At 40.4% G+C, this 19,856-nt stretch overlaps 1 protein-coding gene across 4 annotated transcripts in view; it reads left to right on the top strand.

The window, feature by feature from the left end:
- The window catches only part of CACNA2D3 (calcium voltage-gated channel auxiliary subunit alpha2delta 3), an 832,052-nt gene that overhangs the window by 682,895 nt on the left and 129,301 nt on the right, over positions 1 to 19,856 (top strand). For all 4 annotated transcript variants that reach the window (XR_011526928.1, XM_070574989.1, XM_070574988.1 and 1 more), the window contains 2 exons: positions 1,467 to 1,588; positions 4,218 to 4,298. Coding sequence is in view for 3 of the 4 variants with exons in the window: in XM_070574989.1 (XP_070431090.1) it covers positions 1,467 to 1,588; positions 4,218 to 4,298 (203 nt within the window). In the remaining variant the exon portion in view is untranslated. The remainder of the gene's footprint in view (positions 1 to 1,466; positions 1,589 to 4,217; positions 4,299 to 19,856) is intronic.

Here is a 19,856-nt window from a genome sequence, read left to right as displayed (position 1 = left end):
TATTTAGAAAAGATATTAAAAAATGGTTTTTAATATTGAGGACATCTTATCTGCGTATGAGATTTTATTTATCCTGTGATCATTAGGCATATACTGAGTGCCTGATTAGTGTCAGGCCCTGGGGATATCAAGAAAGATAAGGTCTCTGTCCTTCGAAAGGAATTAGGACATGCTAGTGTAAGTTATGGTGGGGGGCATATTTCAGTGCTAAGAACTTTGAGGTGGCCTCTAATGATGTAGGCTTCCTCTTGAAGGAGTGAGCTCTACATCTTTGGGAGAAATCAAGGAATCACTGGTAAGCCATTCCCTAAAATTACAGAATACTTTCCTGGAGCCAAATTCAAGAAGTTTCTAATAATCAACTAGTAATAATTTACCCAACTCCATGCTGCAAACTGCTGAATTGAAAGTGGTGCCGTTTCTGGTTCAACCAGTGACCTTTTCCCTATGTACGTATTGTCCCCTGATTGGTCTCCTTTAGAAAGATCTCTGCAGTGTGTGGACTAGCCAGGCAGTCATTTTCTCCCCCTGAGTTGTGCCATATCAGCCAGGACGAGGCACTCAGGTGCTGGAGGGTAAACGTGAGGTTGGAGATAAGTCAAGCTAACAAACACGAATTGGGACTTCAGTGTGTTTAAGGCTCTGTGGAAGGATGCAAAAAGGTGAACAAAAGCTCCTTTCCTCAAAGATCCTGAGAGAGTTGGGATGGGGACGTGAAGGCTGCCGATAAGGCCAAGGAAAGAGCGGGCTGTATGAGAGTGAGCGAGGCTGTGGGGTCCCAGCATGGGGCAAGACCCTGCATGTGTCTCTGTGGATTCGTGTGGTAGGCAGTCTTTGAGGCACACCTTGAAGTGAGTATGATTTGGACAGGAAGAGATGGGAAGGAGAGTGCACGCAGCCTTCCAGATAGAGCTGGGCACCATGGGCACTTGGCAGGGAGGCAGGGAAGGGTGAGGGATTTGCAGAGGGGACCAGAGCAGCCATGTTTGGCTGGAGAGTTGGGAGGTGAGGGAAGAAGGGAGCAAAGATCCTCACGTGCCTGCTTTCCTCCTTTACGCTTTTTCTAAGAAGTGTAAGATTTACTTTAGAAGTTGATCTTCCCAAGGCTATGTGTTCATGTGTGTGGATTTTGAGGAAAAACAAAGCTTTCTGACTACTCTTTGGTTTTCCAATCTTTCTGGAGGCTTTGCTTATTTGCTTGCTTTAGACACTAAGATAATTAGTGCACTTGATATACTAGGAAAATCGTTTCACCCACTGGGAGTCTGACTGCCAGGGCTCTACAGGTTTTTGTGAGTAATCTGGGGTGCACAATCTTACGCAGATCCCCTCTGCATTGAGAAAGGCAGGTTGGGGTTCTAAAAGCCACTGCTGTTTTTACCCAACAAAGGCTATTGGGATGCACCTGTGTCTGGCTTTTCCCTGCTGAGTGGTGCTATGCTCTTCTTATTCCTTTCCATCCCAAGGGACTTTCTGAAAGCTGGAGACAAGGAGAACATTTTTAATGCAGACCATTTCCCTCTCTGGTACCGAAGAGCCGCTGAGCAGATTCCAGGAAGCTTCGTCTATTCGATTCCGTTCAGCACAGGTAGGTGTCCTTTTGGAGCCCGGGCTCTGTGCGTCTGATCCTGCTGGCCTGGTATTGTGTCCAGAGTATGGGGGAGTAGCCTGAATGCTGAGGGGAGCCAAGGTCAGCCTGGAGAACTGATGGTGAGTGTTGGCCTAGTGCTGAACCAGTGACCTGTTCCGTAAGTGTAATGGCCCAAAATAAAATGAAGCTTTTTGCTTAACCAAAGAGCGCAAAGAGCATTTCAGGAAGCTGGTCTGGTATTCTGTAGTCTGTGGAATTTGAATACAAACTTCTGAGTAGACTTTCTTTTAATGTTGTCATGTCCCTATTTAGAGAAAGTTCAGGCAGGTGCAACATCCTTTGCCAGAACTTTCAGCAAGTCACATCACCTCGGAGGCCCGCAATTCCCCATCAGAACTGAATTGATCTAAATCAACATGCAGGAGTAAGGACTAAGACTTTGTATAGCCTTGCGCTATCCTGACAGAGGGCTGCAGTGGCCAAGAAGAAACACGTAGCCAATGATTTTTCCAGTCCTAAGATTTTATGATATTATAGAAAAACTTAAGGTCACCTATCTCCACAAAAGAACTGAACACGTCTTATTTCAACCAGTTTTAGAAGCAAGACAAACTGGAAATACTTTTCAGTTGTCCTTTGCTTTTTCTTGTCTCACACATCCCATATTTTTGGTGCTCATTCTGTGTAAGGCTCTGTACGGTTCATTGCAGAAACTTCAGAGATGAATAAGACCTAGTCCTATAAACTTGGATTGCTCTGGACAGTTCAGTCTGTACTTATGTTTTATATCAGGGCCTTTCGTATTAATCTTTTACAAGGATTCCTAGGTCAACCCTGATGGAGGCTCTCCAGTGCTCAGTGTCAAAGCCCCCTCCCTGAGTCTTGGCGCTTGCCCAATATCTGAATGAAAACATCTTCTTTTGAAATTTGCAGAAGACATGTTGACAAGAATTATCTAGTAGTTAGTTGAATGGACTCGTTAGGAAGTGGGCCCATCATTAATGAAGATTTTCAAGGAAAGGCCAAATGTTATTGTAGAAATTCTCTCACTAGGTGGGATTTTAGACAAGACTATCAATTAGGTTCCTTTCAGGTCTGAGATTCTTAGAGTCTGTGCTCCTTTGCTGACAGGCCCATGTGTACTGTCCATACACACGTGTGTTTTCTCCAATATAGGTTTCTAGGAGACTAAGTGTCTTTCTTTATGTTTATCTGTATCACTCTTTATTACTGGAAACATCGCCTAAGGCAGCGGACCCTCTCATTCTGCTGCACGCCTATCAAGAATAACGTCTTCTTTTATCATGCAGTCTCACGGTACTTTATTTTCATACTCCTCTAAGGAAAAATATAGAACTTAGCTTGCTAGATCTGGACTGGAATCATCTAGTTATCCTTTGGGACAGTTTTGGACAAGGAGAAAGAGCTGTGGGAGGTGCCAGCAGCCCCATGAGTGCTTCGTATGTGCCATGGCCCCTCCTGTCACTTTGCTTTGTTCACTGTTTTTCCTACAAATTATTAAATTTCCCAAGAATTATGTCTGGAAAAAACAAATTCTGATTAATTAAGGCTGTTGTCTAATTGGCTTTTGGCAAGTGGGGCTTTCATTGAACTTTCAGGGAAATAATATAATGGAAAGGAATTTACCTTGTTCATGGAAAATTTATAGATGATGTAACATCTTAGGAGATTTCATGGCCCCTTTAGATTCAAGGAAAATGTTAAAAATCACCAAGTACAAGTGTTGTGGTGGAGCTCTCATGTTTTTCTATTGTGTTTTGAATACCTGTACACACTGGGAAAGAAGCTGGTTTTTATTACTGCTTAGACTTGGGCCAGGAGAAAATTCTTAACTGCTTTGGTCATAAATGTATTCAAATTCAGGTCTGTCTTCTCCTTGCTTCTCAATTCCATTGGATTCCATTCAACTCACATTCACTGAACACCTTTTATAAGGCAGGCACTAGACTAACAATTATTAACTATAAGCATTAAAAATTTGTGCTCAGCGTCTTTTAATTCAAGGGTATTGGAACCATTGTTAGCACTGGAAAATCTCTTAATACTAATGCCATATTGTTACCACATTAATAAGAGTTTGGAGTAAGGATTACATTTCAGTTCTATCCCTGTTTAGAATGGTTTTGCTAAGAAAAACTGGGCTTGAAATTAGACTTTCATAAATCGGTAAAGTTTTAACCAACAAATCAGAGCTGAAGTTCTCGACTTATTGTCAAATAATTTCAAAATTTTATCTCATGCCGCTCTCCATGGCTATATTTAGAAAGGCAATATAAATGTGATTACTGGCACAAGTAAACACTGTAATTAGTAACCACAAATTAGAAAAAGTGTGGTCCCGCCATGGTGGTTAATGATTTTGGCGTGAAGAAGCTGGACATTCCCCAGTGTGGGTGGTCATAACTTGGTACATTGATTCCTTCAACTGAGAGGACTGGTGGCTCCTCAGCGCCTCTGGCCTAACAGAGTAGACTAACTCTGGGCTTTGGGAAATGAGCCCCAGCACAGTCTGCAGAACTGGTGATTGCGAGCCAATACAATTACACTCTTAACATGAGCACTAGAGCTATCTCCATTTTTGTCACTGTGATTCTTCTTCTTACAGGAACAGTCAACAAAAGCAATGTGGTGACAGCGAGTACCTCCATACAGCTCCTGGATGAGCGGAAATCTCCTGTGGTGGCAGGTAAACAATGGATTTCAATTGATGAATATAAAGTAAGCATGGCATCCATTCATCTGGCCAGTCAACTACTTGTATGTACCAGAAAGCTGATACTGAAAGGAAAAAAAATTACTTCCTCCTCAGCTTAGTGTCATCTCCTCCAATCCAAGGCTCTGACAGCTGGTTGTGTTTGATGTAAAAACAGAAATTGTTCCCAGGACTTTTATTCTTAAACCCTGAGCCTGTAAGAAATTGTTGGTATGTGCAGAGGACAATTTCTTGACAGTAGGTAGCATGCTCATTTAAAGTAAGCTCCAGATCTCCCACTTCTGTGTCATTAGGATAACAGCAGCATATGAGGAAATTGTGGGTTTGTTTTAGGCAAATACAAGCTAAAATGTGCCCTTCTCTAGAGAGCCTGAGATTTTCATCACCCTAATCCCCCTGAGGAATTAGAATTAGATGTGTCTGCAGGTGCCGGGTTTGGGACCAGGAGAAAGCCAAAACATTTTACAATTGAGAGTCTTGAATTGTCAAAGAAACCTTGTCTCCTGTTTCTCCCATCTCTTTCACTCTCAGGAGTGTCAATAGATGTCTGTGGCTGGCTGGGGGCTTTCCTTGGTGGTATTTGACCTAAAGGGCCAGAAATTGCCATAAGCCATCCTTTGAGGACAGCTGCTGAGAAAAGTGGAGACTTTTGTATCTGGCACATTGTCTATTTCTGATAAATAATTATTGAATGCATTGGGTGATGGATGAGTGAGACCCTCCAACACCATCCCGGTACTGGCTAGGTGTACCAAAGGGAGTCATTGTGTTTTGGGGCAGCCTCCCTCCATAGGTTGTACTGGAGGGTGACTTCGAACATCAACTTCTGTCTCTTCACACACTGCAGGTATTTGAAGGAATGCATATAGAGCAGACATGTTTGAAGTGGTTGTTCTTTGACTAGGAAATCCTGCTCCCCCCTCTGCCGCCCCACCCCTACTTTATTTCTGACTTAGCCTATGCGTGATAATTGTGTTAGCAGGGATTAAAAGATTGGGGGCAGTTGCCTGGTTATTCCTGGGTTATTGGGTATGGCAAGGAAGACAGTCTGATGTATCTGACCTGTAGCTCATCTTGAAGTAGGCAGACCTGTAACTAATCAGCCAGGAGATAAGGACTCTGAGGATTCACAGCTGCTGTCTTCAAATTTTGTCGCTTCATGTCTCATGTTCCTTGAGGAAAGTAGGAGACAGGATCATTTAACTCAGCAAGATTTATTTTTGCTTAAAGGAGGTCAGACTTGCTTACTCCAGGCTGACCTAGCCAGCTAATTCTGGAGGCGTGTTATCTCCCTGGAGCTGGGGCCACATGCAGCAGCTGTCAAAGACATGGTCTGACCAAAGCTGTCTGTCAGCCTGTTTGAAATCTCTCTTTAAAACCTTTTCCTTGGGTTTCTCATTCAGGCATCATAAAGAATTCTCTCTGTTGGCCCTAACATCACTGTGTCCATCCAAGCCACTTCTGTCCAAGTTTACAAACTATGCTCAAATGTTTCCAAATACCTTATATTTCGTAAATGTCTGTTTGGCTGAGGATGGGTGAAACGTGGACTCAACCTGGGCACCGCATATCCAGTCTGGAGAAGAACGTGAATTTCCCAAATGGTTTGCTGGCCTACTGTTGAGTTTTATAGCCAGCCAGAGACCATGGACAAGTTTAGCCCACCTTGGGGGGTGGAAGAAACATCCTCCTGTTTACTGGTACTCAGTATATGTCAACTGGTCCTCATTTTCAGAAGATAATTACAGAGCAAGATGAAGAAGCAAGGTCATCTGAGGAACTAGATTTAGTTCTTACCTTTTAAAACTGATGATTATTAATCTTCTTTTTTAAAGTGTGTTTGGTAGACATAAGATAAAACAGAATTACTCAGTTTTGGTCTTGAAGGCTACAATGGATGCAGCACCATGGAGGCAGTGATCTCAAGAGGACCTTTCTGTCTCCAAAAGCAGAGCAGCCTCTTCGGCCCTTCCCCCAGGTTTCATTGACTGACTCACCCATCAAGTCACTGTGTGATTAGGTTCGGTAACTTTCCTCTGTGTATTTTCCTTATATTAAGTAGACATTGTTTACCACTCTAAAATAAAAATGGCCATTTTAATTGGGGAGGAAGCCCTGTTTTGGCAGGTGAAGATGACTTTGTGAGCAGGCTTGTCCCCCACCAGTACACCTCCAACAACACATGGATACAGCCAACTGGCAGTAACTTGGAGTTTTAATGAAATCCTTGTGTTAAATTGAAATTTATCTGAAAGGAAAGGTGTACAACTTTGCAAATAATTATCAAGGACTACTTTGAAAGGCCTGTACTGCTCCCAGGCCTGATCCGGTATACTCATGTTCATTGGCTACATGTGTCTGTTTGGAATAGAAAGAGTTTCTTGTTTTGTTTTGTTTTTTGTTTTATTCTCTTCTTTCTTTCTTTTTTCATGTTTTCTTTTTTAAACAAAAACATTTAGATACTCATCTGTCAATGACAGCTTTGAAGAAAGGGCAGTCAAACTGGGCAGAATTCCATTTATACGTCAGCCTCAGTGCATAAATGGGCCCTATCCATCTTCTTGGCCTATGACATTGCTTACAGTCCTTCTCTTGAGGAACCTGCCAACTCTCCAGCTGCCACTAGCATGCTGAATTTTCTTAATTGCTTTCCCACTGCAAAGGAAGAAGTTGTAGGACTTTCCCTGTGGCCTATCAATTCTTTCTAGAGCCCTGGAGCCTTCTGTATCTATCAGGCCTCTAATCCACTTTTCTGTTGTTATTGGAAATGCAAATCTTTGACTATAAGGTCCACATAGATTTGTTACTCACTCTATAACTTGCTAAATGTGTGGTCTTGGGTCTCTGAAGTTCTTGCTAAAATAGGATTAGGATTATTACCTCCCTCACCTTACTCTGGGTTGATTTGGGGATAAAATGTGAAAACAAACAAAATACCCGAATATGAAGAAGTATACAAAAGCTGGGATTTGGGGTGACTCGTTTTTATCTTCAAGTTGGCAGCGTATTTGTTCATTCACTCATTTATTCAATAAATATTTTCTGACCTCCTGCTTTTACCAGGAACTCTAGGTAGAAATGAATAATAACAAGGCCTTGAAATGGACTCTCCCTCTCGCCCCCTCTCCCCTCAAGAGACCTGTAAAATAGCAGTTATTTCTAAAGTTGTGTCTACACAGGGCAAGTAAATTGAAAAGCTGAACCATTATCTGGAAGGTACTAGAAGTCAAAGACTTTGTTCTTTTTATCTTCTGTCCCTTACAGTATAACCCAATGGAGTACTTGAAGCATAGTGGATTGATCCTCAATAAGAATTCTATTAATTGAATTGAACTTGCGGAAACCTGTTTTGCCCTCACTTAGTTATTATTGACTTGAGTTCCGTAAATTACCTAGATCATGGCATTAATTCTGCTCTCTACTCTCAATGGAGAGTCATAGTCACTACTTCTACCATGGTAGGATGAAGTGACCCGGAGAAGAAAAGAAATGCAGAGTGGGGAGTAAATAAGCCAAGTTGGAAGGTGTAACTATGCAGGGAACTTCCTCCCCTCCTTGGAGTGTTCTCTCACCTCCCTATTCTCCTTCTAGACTCTCCCTCTGACGAATACAAAATACGTAATCTCAGTTTTTGTTAAGAAGTTCAAATTTCTGGATTTTTAAAATAATAGATAATAATTTCTGAATTATTTGCATTTGCTTTAAAATATAAATTTTAACCTATCAAAATCTAAAATCTCTCCTAAAAATGTTCCAGTTTGATTTCTTAAATAAATTATAAACTCTCCAAAGGCAGGGACTGTCCCAATTATCTTTTTATTCACAGTGCTGAGTACAACGGCTGAGATGTGATAAATTTGTCAAAAATATTAACTGAATAAATGACGTGAGGAAGATGGGATTCATTTTCCCCTGCTGTATGTAGGCACATAAGCTTGCAAATTTTACTGTCCAGACAGTGGGAACACAGTACTTGACTCAAACTCTAGGAGAGGCACTCAGCAGCTAAAACTCCAGGTGCCACTGTAGTAACATGATACAGACCCATATGATATTTTAAAGAATAGAAAAACGGTTAGTGTCCCATCCTAATGGCAACTGTGTTGGCCCAGTAGTTACCTCTGCATCAGCAGATGTCTTCTCTGAGATCCAGGCATCTAACATGATGTTTGGAATAGCTAATCTGCTCAGCAGCAGAAAGAAATAGATCATAGACATTAGAGGCATTGGTTTCTTACAGAAACAGGTTTTTCTTAAATAAATTTATTGAAGTATGATTTACATACCAAAAATTCACCTGTTATGAGTGTAAAATTCAATAATTTTTAGTAAATTCTGGGGGGCTCTGATCTGCTGGTCTATTCCTTTACAAGGAATACAGACCACCTTAGATCCACTCATTGGAGGAAATTTGAAAATGGAGGGTGAAGTGGTCTCATTTGCATAATTCTAGGCAGTGTGATGAAGAGGAATGCTTGATGTTGGAACAGAAAGTCGTATTTTTACCAGCTAATTAGGAAAGAGATTAACATCATTGACCATTAGCTATTGTCAGTTATGTGCTGTTTAAATTTGAGTGTGCTATTTAATACAGACTCTTCATTAGAAGCGGATGAATAATATTGGCAAAACATTAAAAGCAAACATTCAGCTTGACAACATTCTTTTGGTGGGATATCACATATTTTGTATATATGAGTTAATTAGTATGTCAGAATTTTTGTGTCCAGTCTGCATGGATAAATCTCTAGTTTGTTAGATCTGAGCAAAGAGAGTGTTTATCTTGGGAGAAATTAATACTTATTGATTAAACCAGTAGTTCTCAATCAGGGGCGATTTTGCTCCCAGGGAGACATTTGACAGCATCTAGAAAGGTTTTTGATTTTCACAACTGGTTAGGAGGGTGCTAGTGGCATCCAGTGGGTAGAGGACTGGAATGCTGGTAAACATCCTACAAGGCACGGGACAGCCTCTCACAGCGACCAAGAATTATCTGGTCTAAAATGTTAGTAGGGATGAGATTGAGAAATGCTGGGTTACACTGACAAGCAAACTTCAACTCTTGGTGCTTTCAAATTGAGTGTTTTCCCTTCTAGGCTCATTTACAAAAAGATATTGTTTCAATTCTTCATTTTTAATTAAATCATTCAATAAGTATATATCTAGCTCCTACTCTGTACCTAGCACTGGGGCTGCAGCTGTGAACAAGCACTCTAGAGGGCATTGTGGAATGTGACTGGGATTGCTGGTTGATACAATGAGAGGACACTATTGGCATCCCATGGCCAGAGGCTGGGATGACAGCTGCCCAGTGAAGAATCATTTCACCCGGATGCTGCAGCACTGCCTGAGAATACCGAGCAAGACCAAGTTGCTGCCAATGGAGAGTGTCCATTTGTGGGGGAGACAGACAACAGACAAATATTGCATGAATGGAGGGAAAGAACAAAGAAAGGAATAAGGAAGGGAGAGAAGAGGGAATTTCCAGTAGTGGTAAATGCTCTATAGAAAACATCCGGATAAAGAGATGAAGTGTGGTTGGCAGTGGCAAAGTCAGGGACGCATGCTCCTGTTTATACAAACGTGTGTATAGGTGTGTGGCAGGGGCAATGCCTCTCCAGTTTGGGGGTGGAGGGCCTTAGAGAAGGCCTCCCTAAGGAGGTGACAGGAGCGGAGACCTGAATAATGAGATGCAGCCATCGTGCAAAGATCTATGGGAAGAGCTCCAGGCAGAGAGAACAAACTTCTATAAGAATCTTGAACGCGATCCCTCATACGTGTGTGGATGTGTTCCAGGCGGGTACTCAGCGACACGAATGAGTCTTTCAGGTTTGGGGGTATTTACTAGGATCTAAAAGCAGGGCAGGTGGGCAGATGATCCAGGGAGGTGGGGAGCCCAAGGCAAGTCTTTGCTCTGAATGTCAGCTATGAGATCCGGCTTTTTATGTGTTCGGCATTTGTTTTTTTAAACTGGTTAGGAGGGTGCTACAAATGGGGCCAACGCAGGGACAAAAGGAGGTCTAAGACAGTAGGACTGACAACAGCAAACTTTATCTAAATGGATTAGTAATGTAGCTACTGATTATGCTGTGTTTTAAGTCTGCAACAGAATCTGAGTCAGAGCGGGCCGGTAGAACAGCTGCTCTGCATATCTTGATAGCCAGACGGGGCATGGTGAGGATCATTGCTCCAAGAGTAAAAATAGCCCAGAGTTTTGAGAAACTGGATCCTCCATGCTAACCCTCCAGAACAGTCACTCCCAAGAGTCACCATCCTTTTACAAACCTTATCAAAAGCCCTAAAATCATCCTCCACCCAAAAGTCAGCAGCAGAATTTTGGTGTAACAGGTCCTCGTACCTGGCTTGAGTGTTCTGACTTGGCAAGTTAAGACTCCTCCTTTTGAGATCGTGGTGATATTTGGACATGCAAGCCAATGTGAACCAAGGATTTAGGAGTGAGCACAGGGTCATCTTCCCCTCATGCTCTGGGCCTGAGTTTTCACATTTGTAAAACTAGACTGATAGGTACTTCAGTTAGATTTCTAAAAGCTTAGTTTTTAAAGATGGAGATTTGTTTCATCATCACAGAAAAAGAAAGGAATTAACCAATAATGGAGTATTTCTCACATCCAGATTCAGTCTGGCTTTGGGGGTCCCTCTGGTTCCTGTTGAGAGAAACAAATGAGTTTACATATATTTAAAGCTTGGTAAATGCTTATAGTTGAGTGATCAGTAATGGTTACCTGCTAAATTATTACTCCCGTTGTTATGTTATTAAGAATGACTGTATGCTACACCCACCATCACTCACTAGCCAGTGCTCATGCCATGTGCTGTTCTCTGTGGAAATCTGCACAGAGAATGTCATTACAGTGTCTGGACATGTTTCATAGTAAAACTTTGAAACTCACACTTTCATGTACCTTTGCCTTAGAATAGAAGTTGGCAAACTACAGCTCACAGGACCAAATCTAGGCTGTTACCTGTTTTGTCTCATTTTGTTTTTTCGCAGTTTTATTGAGATATATTTCACATACTAAAAAATTCACCTATTTAAATTGTACAGTTCACTGGGCTTTAGTATATTGACAAAGTTGTGCAACCATCACCACAATCTTATTTTAGAACAATTTCAACATCCCAAAAAGAACCCTCCATCTACACACACCCTCAATCTTGCTATCCCACTCCCCACCTTAGCCCTAGGAAACCACTAATCTACTTTCCATCTCTATGGATTTGCCCATACTGGACATTGCAGATAAATGGAATCACAAAATATGTAGCCTTTTGTGTCTGGCTTCTTTCACTTAGCTTAATATTTTCAAGATCCACCCATGTTGTATCATGTGTCAATACTTTGGTTTTTTATTGCCAAATGATATTCCATTTATGTTTATCCACTTACTATTCAATGGACATTTGGATTGTTCTGACTTTTTAGTTGTTATTAGTAATGTTGATATGAACAGTCATGTACAAGTGTTTGTCAAGATACGTGTTTTCATTTCTCTTGAGTAGAGACCTAGGAGTGGAATTGTTGGGTCTATGGTAACTCTACATTTGATAGTTTGAAAAACTGCCAAGCTATTTTCCCAAGTGGCTGCATTATTTTACATTCCTGTCAGCAGTGTATGAGGGCTCTAATTTTCTACATCCTCACCAACACTTGCTATTGTCCATCTTTTTTATTTTAGCCATTTTAGTGGATGTGAAGTGATTTGCATTTCCCTAATGACTGATTATGCTGAGCATCTTTTCGTGTACTTATTGACCACTTACATATCTTCATTGGGGAAATGTCTATTCAGATCCTTTGCCTATATTTCAATTGGTTATTTGTCTTTTTATTGTTGAGATATAAGAATTCTTTTTATACCCTGGATGTAAATACCTTGTCAGATATCTACTAGCTGTTTTTGTACATAACATTTTATTGAAATACGGCCATGGCCATATCGTCTATAGACACCTTCCTACTAACATGGCAGAGGTGAGGAGTTGGATGGAGACGATATGCACTACAAAGCCAACAATATTTACTACCTGGCCCTTTATAGAAAAAGTTTCCAATCCCTGCTTTAGATGAAAATACGTCACAGTCTATTAAAAAAAAACATCAAGTGCTGATTTGTTCACTCACTTATTTCACCATCTGTTTATCTTATAAAAATGAAGTGGATATTTAAATCAGAGGCTATACAAGTAGATGTTGAAGACAGAGCTTCATGTATCAGAAGGTGTCCGTCAGTTGTGCCTAATGTTTTTGTATATGTGGTTACACAGAAATCCCAATCAAAGATCCTAAGCTTACTAAAAATACATGCTCTCGTTGTCAAGCAAGACAGTGATTTTCTTAATCTTCACTCTACTTTATAAACCTCTGAACGTGTAATCAGCATAATGCTTGGTAGAACATTCGAAATGCCCTCACATGCTTTGGTGGAAAACAGTTTTTGGGATTTTTTTTTTTTTCCAACATGGCTTATGAGAGATTTTGGGATTTATTTAGCCGCCTTTATCCAGGCAAATCTCCTACTGACCTTGTTGGGATTTTGATCTCAGTTAAGACTAGATTATATATGACTCATGCTAAGTGAAGGGCCCTCAGAGGATAAATGAGCATTTCCCCTCCCTGGGAACAGAGAGACAGGCATAAGCAGAATCTGCAGCAGGAGCATAAATGCTTTGACAGTCATCTGTGGACTTCCTTGCTCATGGAAAATGCTTTGGCCAGTCTGTGGCAGGAAAGGGACAGTGCTGATCAAAGGCTTTTTGTTCCCAGGGCCTCCCAAAGTTTGCATTCCCCATGAGCTCCAGGCTTCTATTCTGGGTGAATAGATCTGCATGAGGTCAGGATCAGTGTCTGAATGCCATTCCTACTTCAAGGCCAAATTTTATGTGACCAGGCTCAAGCAGATGTGAGTGTTTATCTCTAAAATTAAAAAGAAATTTGAGAACGAAAGTGCAGTGCAATGATGATTTTGTATGCTTTTACTTTACTAGACTTCTTCCACCTAATTCCAGATTTTTGCTAATATAGTCAGGTTTTGAAGCCAAAATTATTTTTGTTGTTAAACTGTTTTATTTGTTATGTGTTCCTTATCCTTTTGTGCTGTATACTCTTCCTGCTTCCTGTCTCCCATTCTCTCTGGAACTCAAGCCAGTCAGGTTTCATCCACAATGAAACATTTCTCATTAAGATCACCGTAACTTTCACATTGCCAAATCCAAAATTGCACTTCAAATGTTCATTTTTCTTGGTCTATCAGCAGCACTTGTCCATGTCGAGCACGTTCTCCTTGAAATATCTCTTTACTTGGTTGTTCGCCTAACTTGCTGCTTACCCCTCCTTGGTCTCCTTTGCTGATTCCACTCATGATGGTAAATGTTGGAGGGCCCCAGGGGTCTCTGTCTGTCCCTCCTGTCCAGTCTCAAGGTTTTAAATGCTATCCATAGGCTGGTAATTCCCAAGCCAAACCTCTCTCACTTGACTCACTCTTGACTACTCAACGTCTCCACTCCTTCTCAAATAGGCCTATCAAATGCAATAGATGCCAAGTTGAAGTCCCAATTCCATCCACATCCTCCCCTCCACTCTTCCTCTGTAGCCTTGCTGATCGAGGTAATTCTAGTTATCTATTCAGTCCACGAACTTTGTAGTCATTCTTTTTTCTTTTAAAGTTTGTTATGGATAATATTGAATATACTCAAAAGTAGATAGAAACATAAAAAGAAACTCCGTGTATCCTTCACCCAATGACAGTAGCCATCAACCCATGGCCATTGTGCCCTTCAACCCCAATCCACTTCCCATATTATTTTAAATCAAATCTTAGTCATTAAATCATTTCACATTTCATCCATTAAGATTTCAGTATTTATCTTTAAAGGATAAGGACTTCTTTGTATTTTAATATAACAAAACCATTACCACACCTAAAAATAATAATTTCTAATTACCTATTACCTAGTCAATTGTTTAAATTCCTAGTTGTCTCAAAAATGTCATTTTTATTTTTCACTCTGTTTGAACCAGGATCTTGAAGTCATTTTTGCCTCTTTCCTTTTGCTCCTACCCACAACCAGTCTGTCTATAAATCCCATTGGTTCTTTCTTCAAATTATGCACAGAATCTGACCACTTCTCAGTACCTCCAGTGCTACCCCACTGGGCCAGTTCACTCTCATTTCTTCCCAGGATTGTTGCAGTGGCCTTCCAAATGGTTCCCCTGCCTTCTTCCACCTCTGACCCCAACCACCCAATCTATTCTTCATAGGAGCCACAGCAATCATATTAAAAGATAGATAGTACCATGTCACTCCTCTATTCAAACGTCCCTTTTGACTTCCTAATTTACTCAGAGTTAAAAGCCAAAATACTCACAATGATCCATGTATTAGTTATCTTTTGCTGCATAATAAATTAGGCCAAAACTTAGCAGCTTAAAACTACAAAAAACTTACTATCTTAAAGTTTCTGTGAGTCATGAATCTGGATGAAGCTGAGCAGGGTCCTATGGCTCAGGGTCTGTCACAAAGGCTGCAATCAAGGTATTGGTCCAGTGTGTCTCATTAAGCTGCAATGAAAGTATTGTTGAGGGCTGTGGTCTCATCTGACAGTTCAGCAAACAGAGGAAGTGCTTCCACATTCACTCATGAGATCATCAGCAGGATTCAGTTCCTCCTGGGTTGTTGGACTGAGCGTCTCCTTTTCTCACTGATGTTGACCAGAGGCCTCCCTCACTTCTTTGCCATGTGAATGTCTCCACAGGACAGTTCACAGTGTATAAGTTGACTTCCATCAGAACAAACAGGAGAGAGTGAGCAAGACAGAAGCCAGAGATTTTTTTATAACTTAATCTCAGATGTGATATCCTATCATTTTTGCCATATTCTGCTTTTGTTAGGAGCAAGTCACTAGGTCCAGCCCACCCTCAGGGAGAGGTGATGGCACAACAAAACAGACAAATGTCATTTGAGAAACATGTCAAAAAAATCATAAAGTATTAGACCTGAAAATTAATTTTTAAATATCGTAGCCCAACTTTCATTTAAAAAATGTAGAAACAGAGACACATGGATGTTAAGTGTTTTGCCCCAAAACATCTGTTAGCAACTTAAAGAACAGGAATTAGAACCACAATCTTTTGTTTTTCAGCTTTTCCAACTCTGTTTTTGACATCAATAGAACTTAGAAAATCTTTAAATGTGAAGATCAAGATTGAAAAATCACAGATAAATTCCAAGATTCTGCGACTGCATTACTGAGATAATAATAGATTCACCATCAGTAGAGGTCTCTTTATTTTAATTTTGATAACAAAATATTTGTCCATGAAATGGGTCACTAAAATATATTTGTTAGTAGAGGCGTTTCTCCCTCAAGTTTACTAGACAGTGTATTAGTCAGGATAGATTAAGTTAGCCGACAACAACAAAGATCCCTAAAATCTCAGCAACATGACACAACAGAAGCTTATCTCTTGCTTTCAAAAGTACACTTATGGATACAGGTGACTCTCAGGGGCAGCTGTCCTACACCTACAAGTGTTAACTCAACATTCCAGGCTCCTATTCTAGCAATTAAATGCTTCTACCCAGAAATGACACACATGACTTCACTCACATTTCTTTGGCAAAAAAGAAAAAAAGGGAGAGGTGATTAAACAAGGGCATGAGTACCAAGAGGTTGGAATCATTGAGCATCATTTAAAAGCTGCCTGACACAACCCATAAGGTTCTACTTGATTGGACCCCTAGTTACCCTCTAACCTCAGCTCCTCCTACTTCCACCTTTGTCCACTCAACCACAGTCGCATGACCTCTTTGTTGTTCTTCAAACATATCAAGCTTGCTCCTATCTCAGGGCCTCTGCACCTGTGATGCCTTCTCCCTAGGACATTTTTCCTCTAGACGTCTTCATCACTGGCTCCATCATGTCTTTCAGGTCTCTGCTCAACTATTTTCTGAGAGAGGACTTTCTTGATCACCATATATTAAATAGAAACTCTTTCTCTCCCATGTCCCTGTATTTCTGCCCCTCACACCTCCTTTTTCACCACCTCATAAATTTTTAATTTCTTTATCTTATCCCTCTGCTAGATGTTAAGGTCCATGTGGCGTATACTTCATATTTCTTCTTCTCTCCTTCGTTTCTGATACTTAGAAAATTGCCTGGCATGCAGCAGGTGCTTTGAACTTTGTTAACTTATTGAGTTTGCATTGTTTTTAACCACCTTAGGAAAACCATTGAGACTTAACTCTTTAACTGATTTTAGTGCTTATCGCTGGCACTTTAATAGCATGACTTCCGCATTTTTAAGTTCTTCTCACACTCTCCCTACTTCCCTTTCCTCTTGCTTTTTATAATTCATTCCTTGATCAATTAAAGTATATCTTGAGTTATTTTTCTCCAAAATACACAGTAGACACCGTGCTCCCTACGCCCTTGCTTATCTGAGAATTGCAATCTCAGTTTGGTTCCTTGTTAAGTTTTGCTTTTATTTGTTGGTTTCTAGATTTTAGAATTTTTAATTTGTTCTTAAAATTTGAAAATTTTAGCCAAATCTGTTTGTTTCATTTATTTGTTTTTCTCCAGTTTATACTGGTTGAGACTTACATGTGCCAGGTACTAACCTAGACTAACTTTGGATATTTTTTTCATTCGTCTCTCTTATAGTAAGTCTTTCTTGATCTGTTATAACTAGGGTTTTTCTTTAGCTCGGGAGAGATACCTTCTCATATTTTTTTTTCCTGCTGTTTGGTATGTTCTGATCTGTTTAGTGGGAAGGTCAAGTATTCATATATTGGTTCTTTACTACTGCTTTTGCATTTCTATCATCTTCTACTGTTTTCATCTCTGTTTTTTCCTGTTTTTCTTCTGTGTTCTGGGAGTGAGTATTCTCTATTATGTGTTCTATAACACTGTGTCAATATGTTGCAGTGTTTCTTTTGTACCTCTGATGATGACTGCAGTCGATTTTATTCATTTGTTACTTACTTATCTATTTTTATTCACTAATTATTTACTGTTATTAGTCATTGTTATTTTACTATTTGTTATTATGTTATGATTGTTCACTATTATTTATTCCTTCCTTCCTTGTAAAGGGATTGTGTGTCCTTGCCCATTACCATGTCACTCATAGTACCTGCCTCCTGGAGCTGTATGCTCTGTGCCTCATTAACTCTGAACTCAGCCATATGATATGATTTTGCCAGTGGAATGTGAGTGGGTATAATGTACACCAAATCCAACCAGAGACTTTAAAAATCATATTAGGAAATGGTTCAAATAGATCTTTCATGCTTCTTCTGCATCTTGAGGGCAGTGTTGCCTTTCTTCCTTTTTTTTTTTTTTTTAAGTATCTTTTAGGGGGCTCCAAGTTAGGTTTCTTTCTTAGTGTTAACATCATTCAAATTAAAATATGTTGTGTTTGCCAGTGAACAGGGTAAATGGCTTCCCCTCAGTGTCCCTTCTTGTGGACTTTAGAGTACTCCCTGGAGACTAAGATGGAAGGCTAGTTGAGATACATGGCCCCTAGACAAATGGCGTGTTTAGACGTCTTCCGTTTAGTGTGGCCTTGCGGGGTTGATAGAGGATGCCACCTCCTGCTGCCTGGTAGTCTGACTACTTAACCTAGATCAAACAAAGTAATCTGTAGTTTTCATTTCTTATAAGAAACAGTAAATAAGAACTATAGCCCCTAGATTGTACTTATCTTATTGCCCCCTCTTCCTTTTATCATCCTATTATATGCTACATTGTTGAGATTCTTCATCTCTAGTGGATGAGGACAGCAAGATCTTAATAGCAAGGTTTGTAGGAGTTAAACGTCCTCAGATACCCAAGTAGGAGGGAGTGGCTTCCCTCTGGGTTTTGAAGCCCACTGTCTCAGAGGAAGGAATACCAGCATAAGGATGGGTAGGCTATTACTCTCTTCCTTTACATCCCACTCATCTGTGTTTGCTTTGGATAGTGGGCATTCCTCCTGGAGACTTGGGTGTCATTGACTGGTATTCCTAAGTTTTAGGATCCTCATAACTTTTTTCTTCTTCTATGTATTCATGAGTATTCCAATGGGAAACTTATTAGCCAGCATCTAATTGTATCATTTTCTCAAATAGCTGTGAGAAAGTGTCGCTGAGTTTCTTCCCCTCCCATTCTGAGAACATCTTTTCCAGTCCAGTGGAGTCACCGGTGATACAAGGACCCTCATTTTCCCATTTTGCCTTGGCTTTAGCTGGTTTCCTGGGTGTTGGTGGAACCAGAGCTCTGGCAGTGACATACTGATTGGTGGTTGAGTTTGTTTTATCTGCCATATTTTAAGGTAAATGCTAGTAGTGCCAGGAAAGGATCCCAAGTCTGACTTCTTCAAACCTGTCACATCCCGAAAAATGCCCACGTTTTGGCCTTGGGAAGACCAGCATCCAAATTCCCACTCCGCTACTTACTGATGGTGTGACCTTGAACAAATGACCCAAATAGTATTTCTTCACTATAACATGGCAATAAAATGCCCACATGTTTTAATCAATATAAGGATTAGAGAAAATGAAAATATTACACTTGGAAAACAGCTGCCACCAAATTGGGTGCTCAATAAGTGTTGATGGTGGTAGTATAAGTGTCTTTACCCAAATAATTAATGTAACAATGTTATAGCCTTGATATTGTGGTCCACACAGAATGAATGAAGAATGGCAGGGATTGGCTTGGATTATCCATGCTCCTATAACTGTATTTATCAGGCCTGCACTTCATTATCTGTGTGACTTTGGGAAAGTTCCTTTCCTTTTCCATGCTTCTATTCCCAGTTATAAAATAAGGGCATGGAACTATATCAGGATAGCAAACAGGTTTAATCTCACATCAGCTCCAGTTGATCAGTAGTGGGTACGTAGAAAACAGATTTAAAAGTATTCTGAGACCTTGGCTGGGCTCAGTAAAGAAGTTTGCCATAATCTGTTAGCAATGTCTGAAATGGGTAGGGAGGCTCGTCACAGCTCTCCCAAAATTTGCCAGGCCTGGCCTAACGTCTCTCCAAGGACCTTCCCAATTCCCAATTCTCTCGTTCTTTTTCTGGGTCTTCTTGATGAGCCTTTGTCACTGGATGACATCCTATCCATCCAAATGAATATTCAGTGTCATCAAAGTGAAAAGTAGGTACGGATACGCCAGTGAAGAATCTGAAAGGACAGTGGTGGATTATGAAGTTGCTTCTTTGAATAGGATGGGGGTTTCTTTGAGACCTCCTTACAATTTAAGCACTAAAAAAAAAAGCATTTTCATCAAAAGGGAAAACAGGATAGTTCCCTGAAGTTGTGCATAGCTTCAGTGATGCCATGTGGGGTTGCAATATCATTTGCTGGTAGGTTTCTCTCTAAAAGTATTTAGCAATGGATACACTGGTAGATTCGATCAAACTAGAAACATTATGTCCTGATCTGCAATAGAAAGTTATAGGTTTCTAACAGTTGCATAATTAGTGTGTGCTACAGATAGATTATTTTATAAATTGATTTAGCC

The sequence above is a fragment of the Equus przewalskii genome, chromosome 15, assembly GCF_037783145.1.
Source record: "Equus przewalskii isolate Varuska chromosome 15, EquPr2, whole genome shotgun sequence".
NCBI classification, from domain to species: Eukaryota; Metazoa; Chordata; class Mammalia; order Perissodactyla; family Equidae; genus Equus; species Equus przewalskii.
Note: the sequence above shows the minus strand (reverse complement) of the source record. Positions and strands in the feature narration are given on the sequence as shown.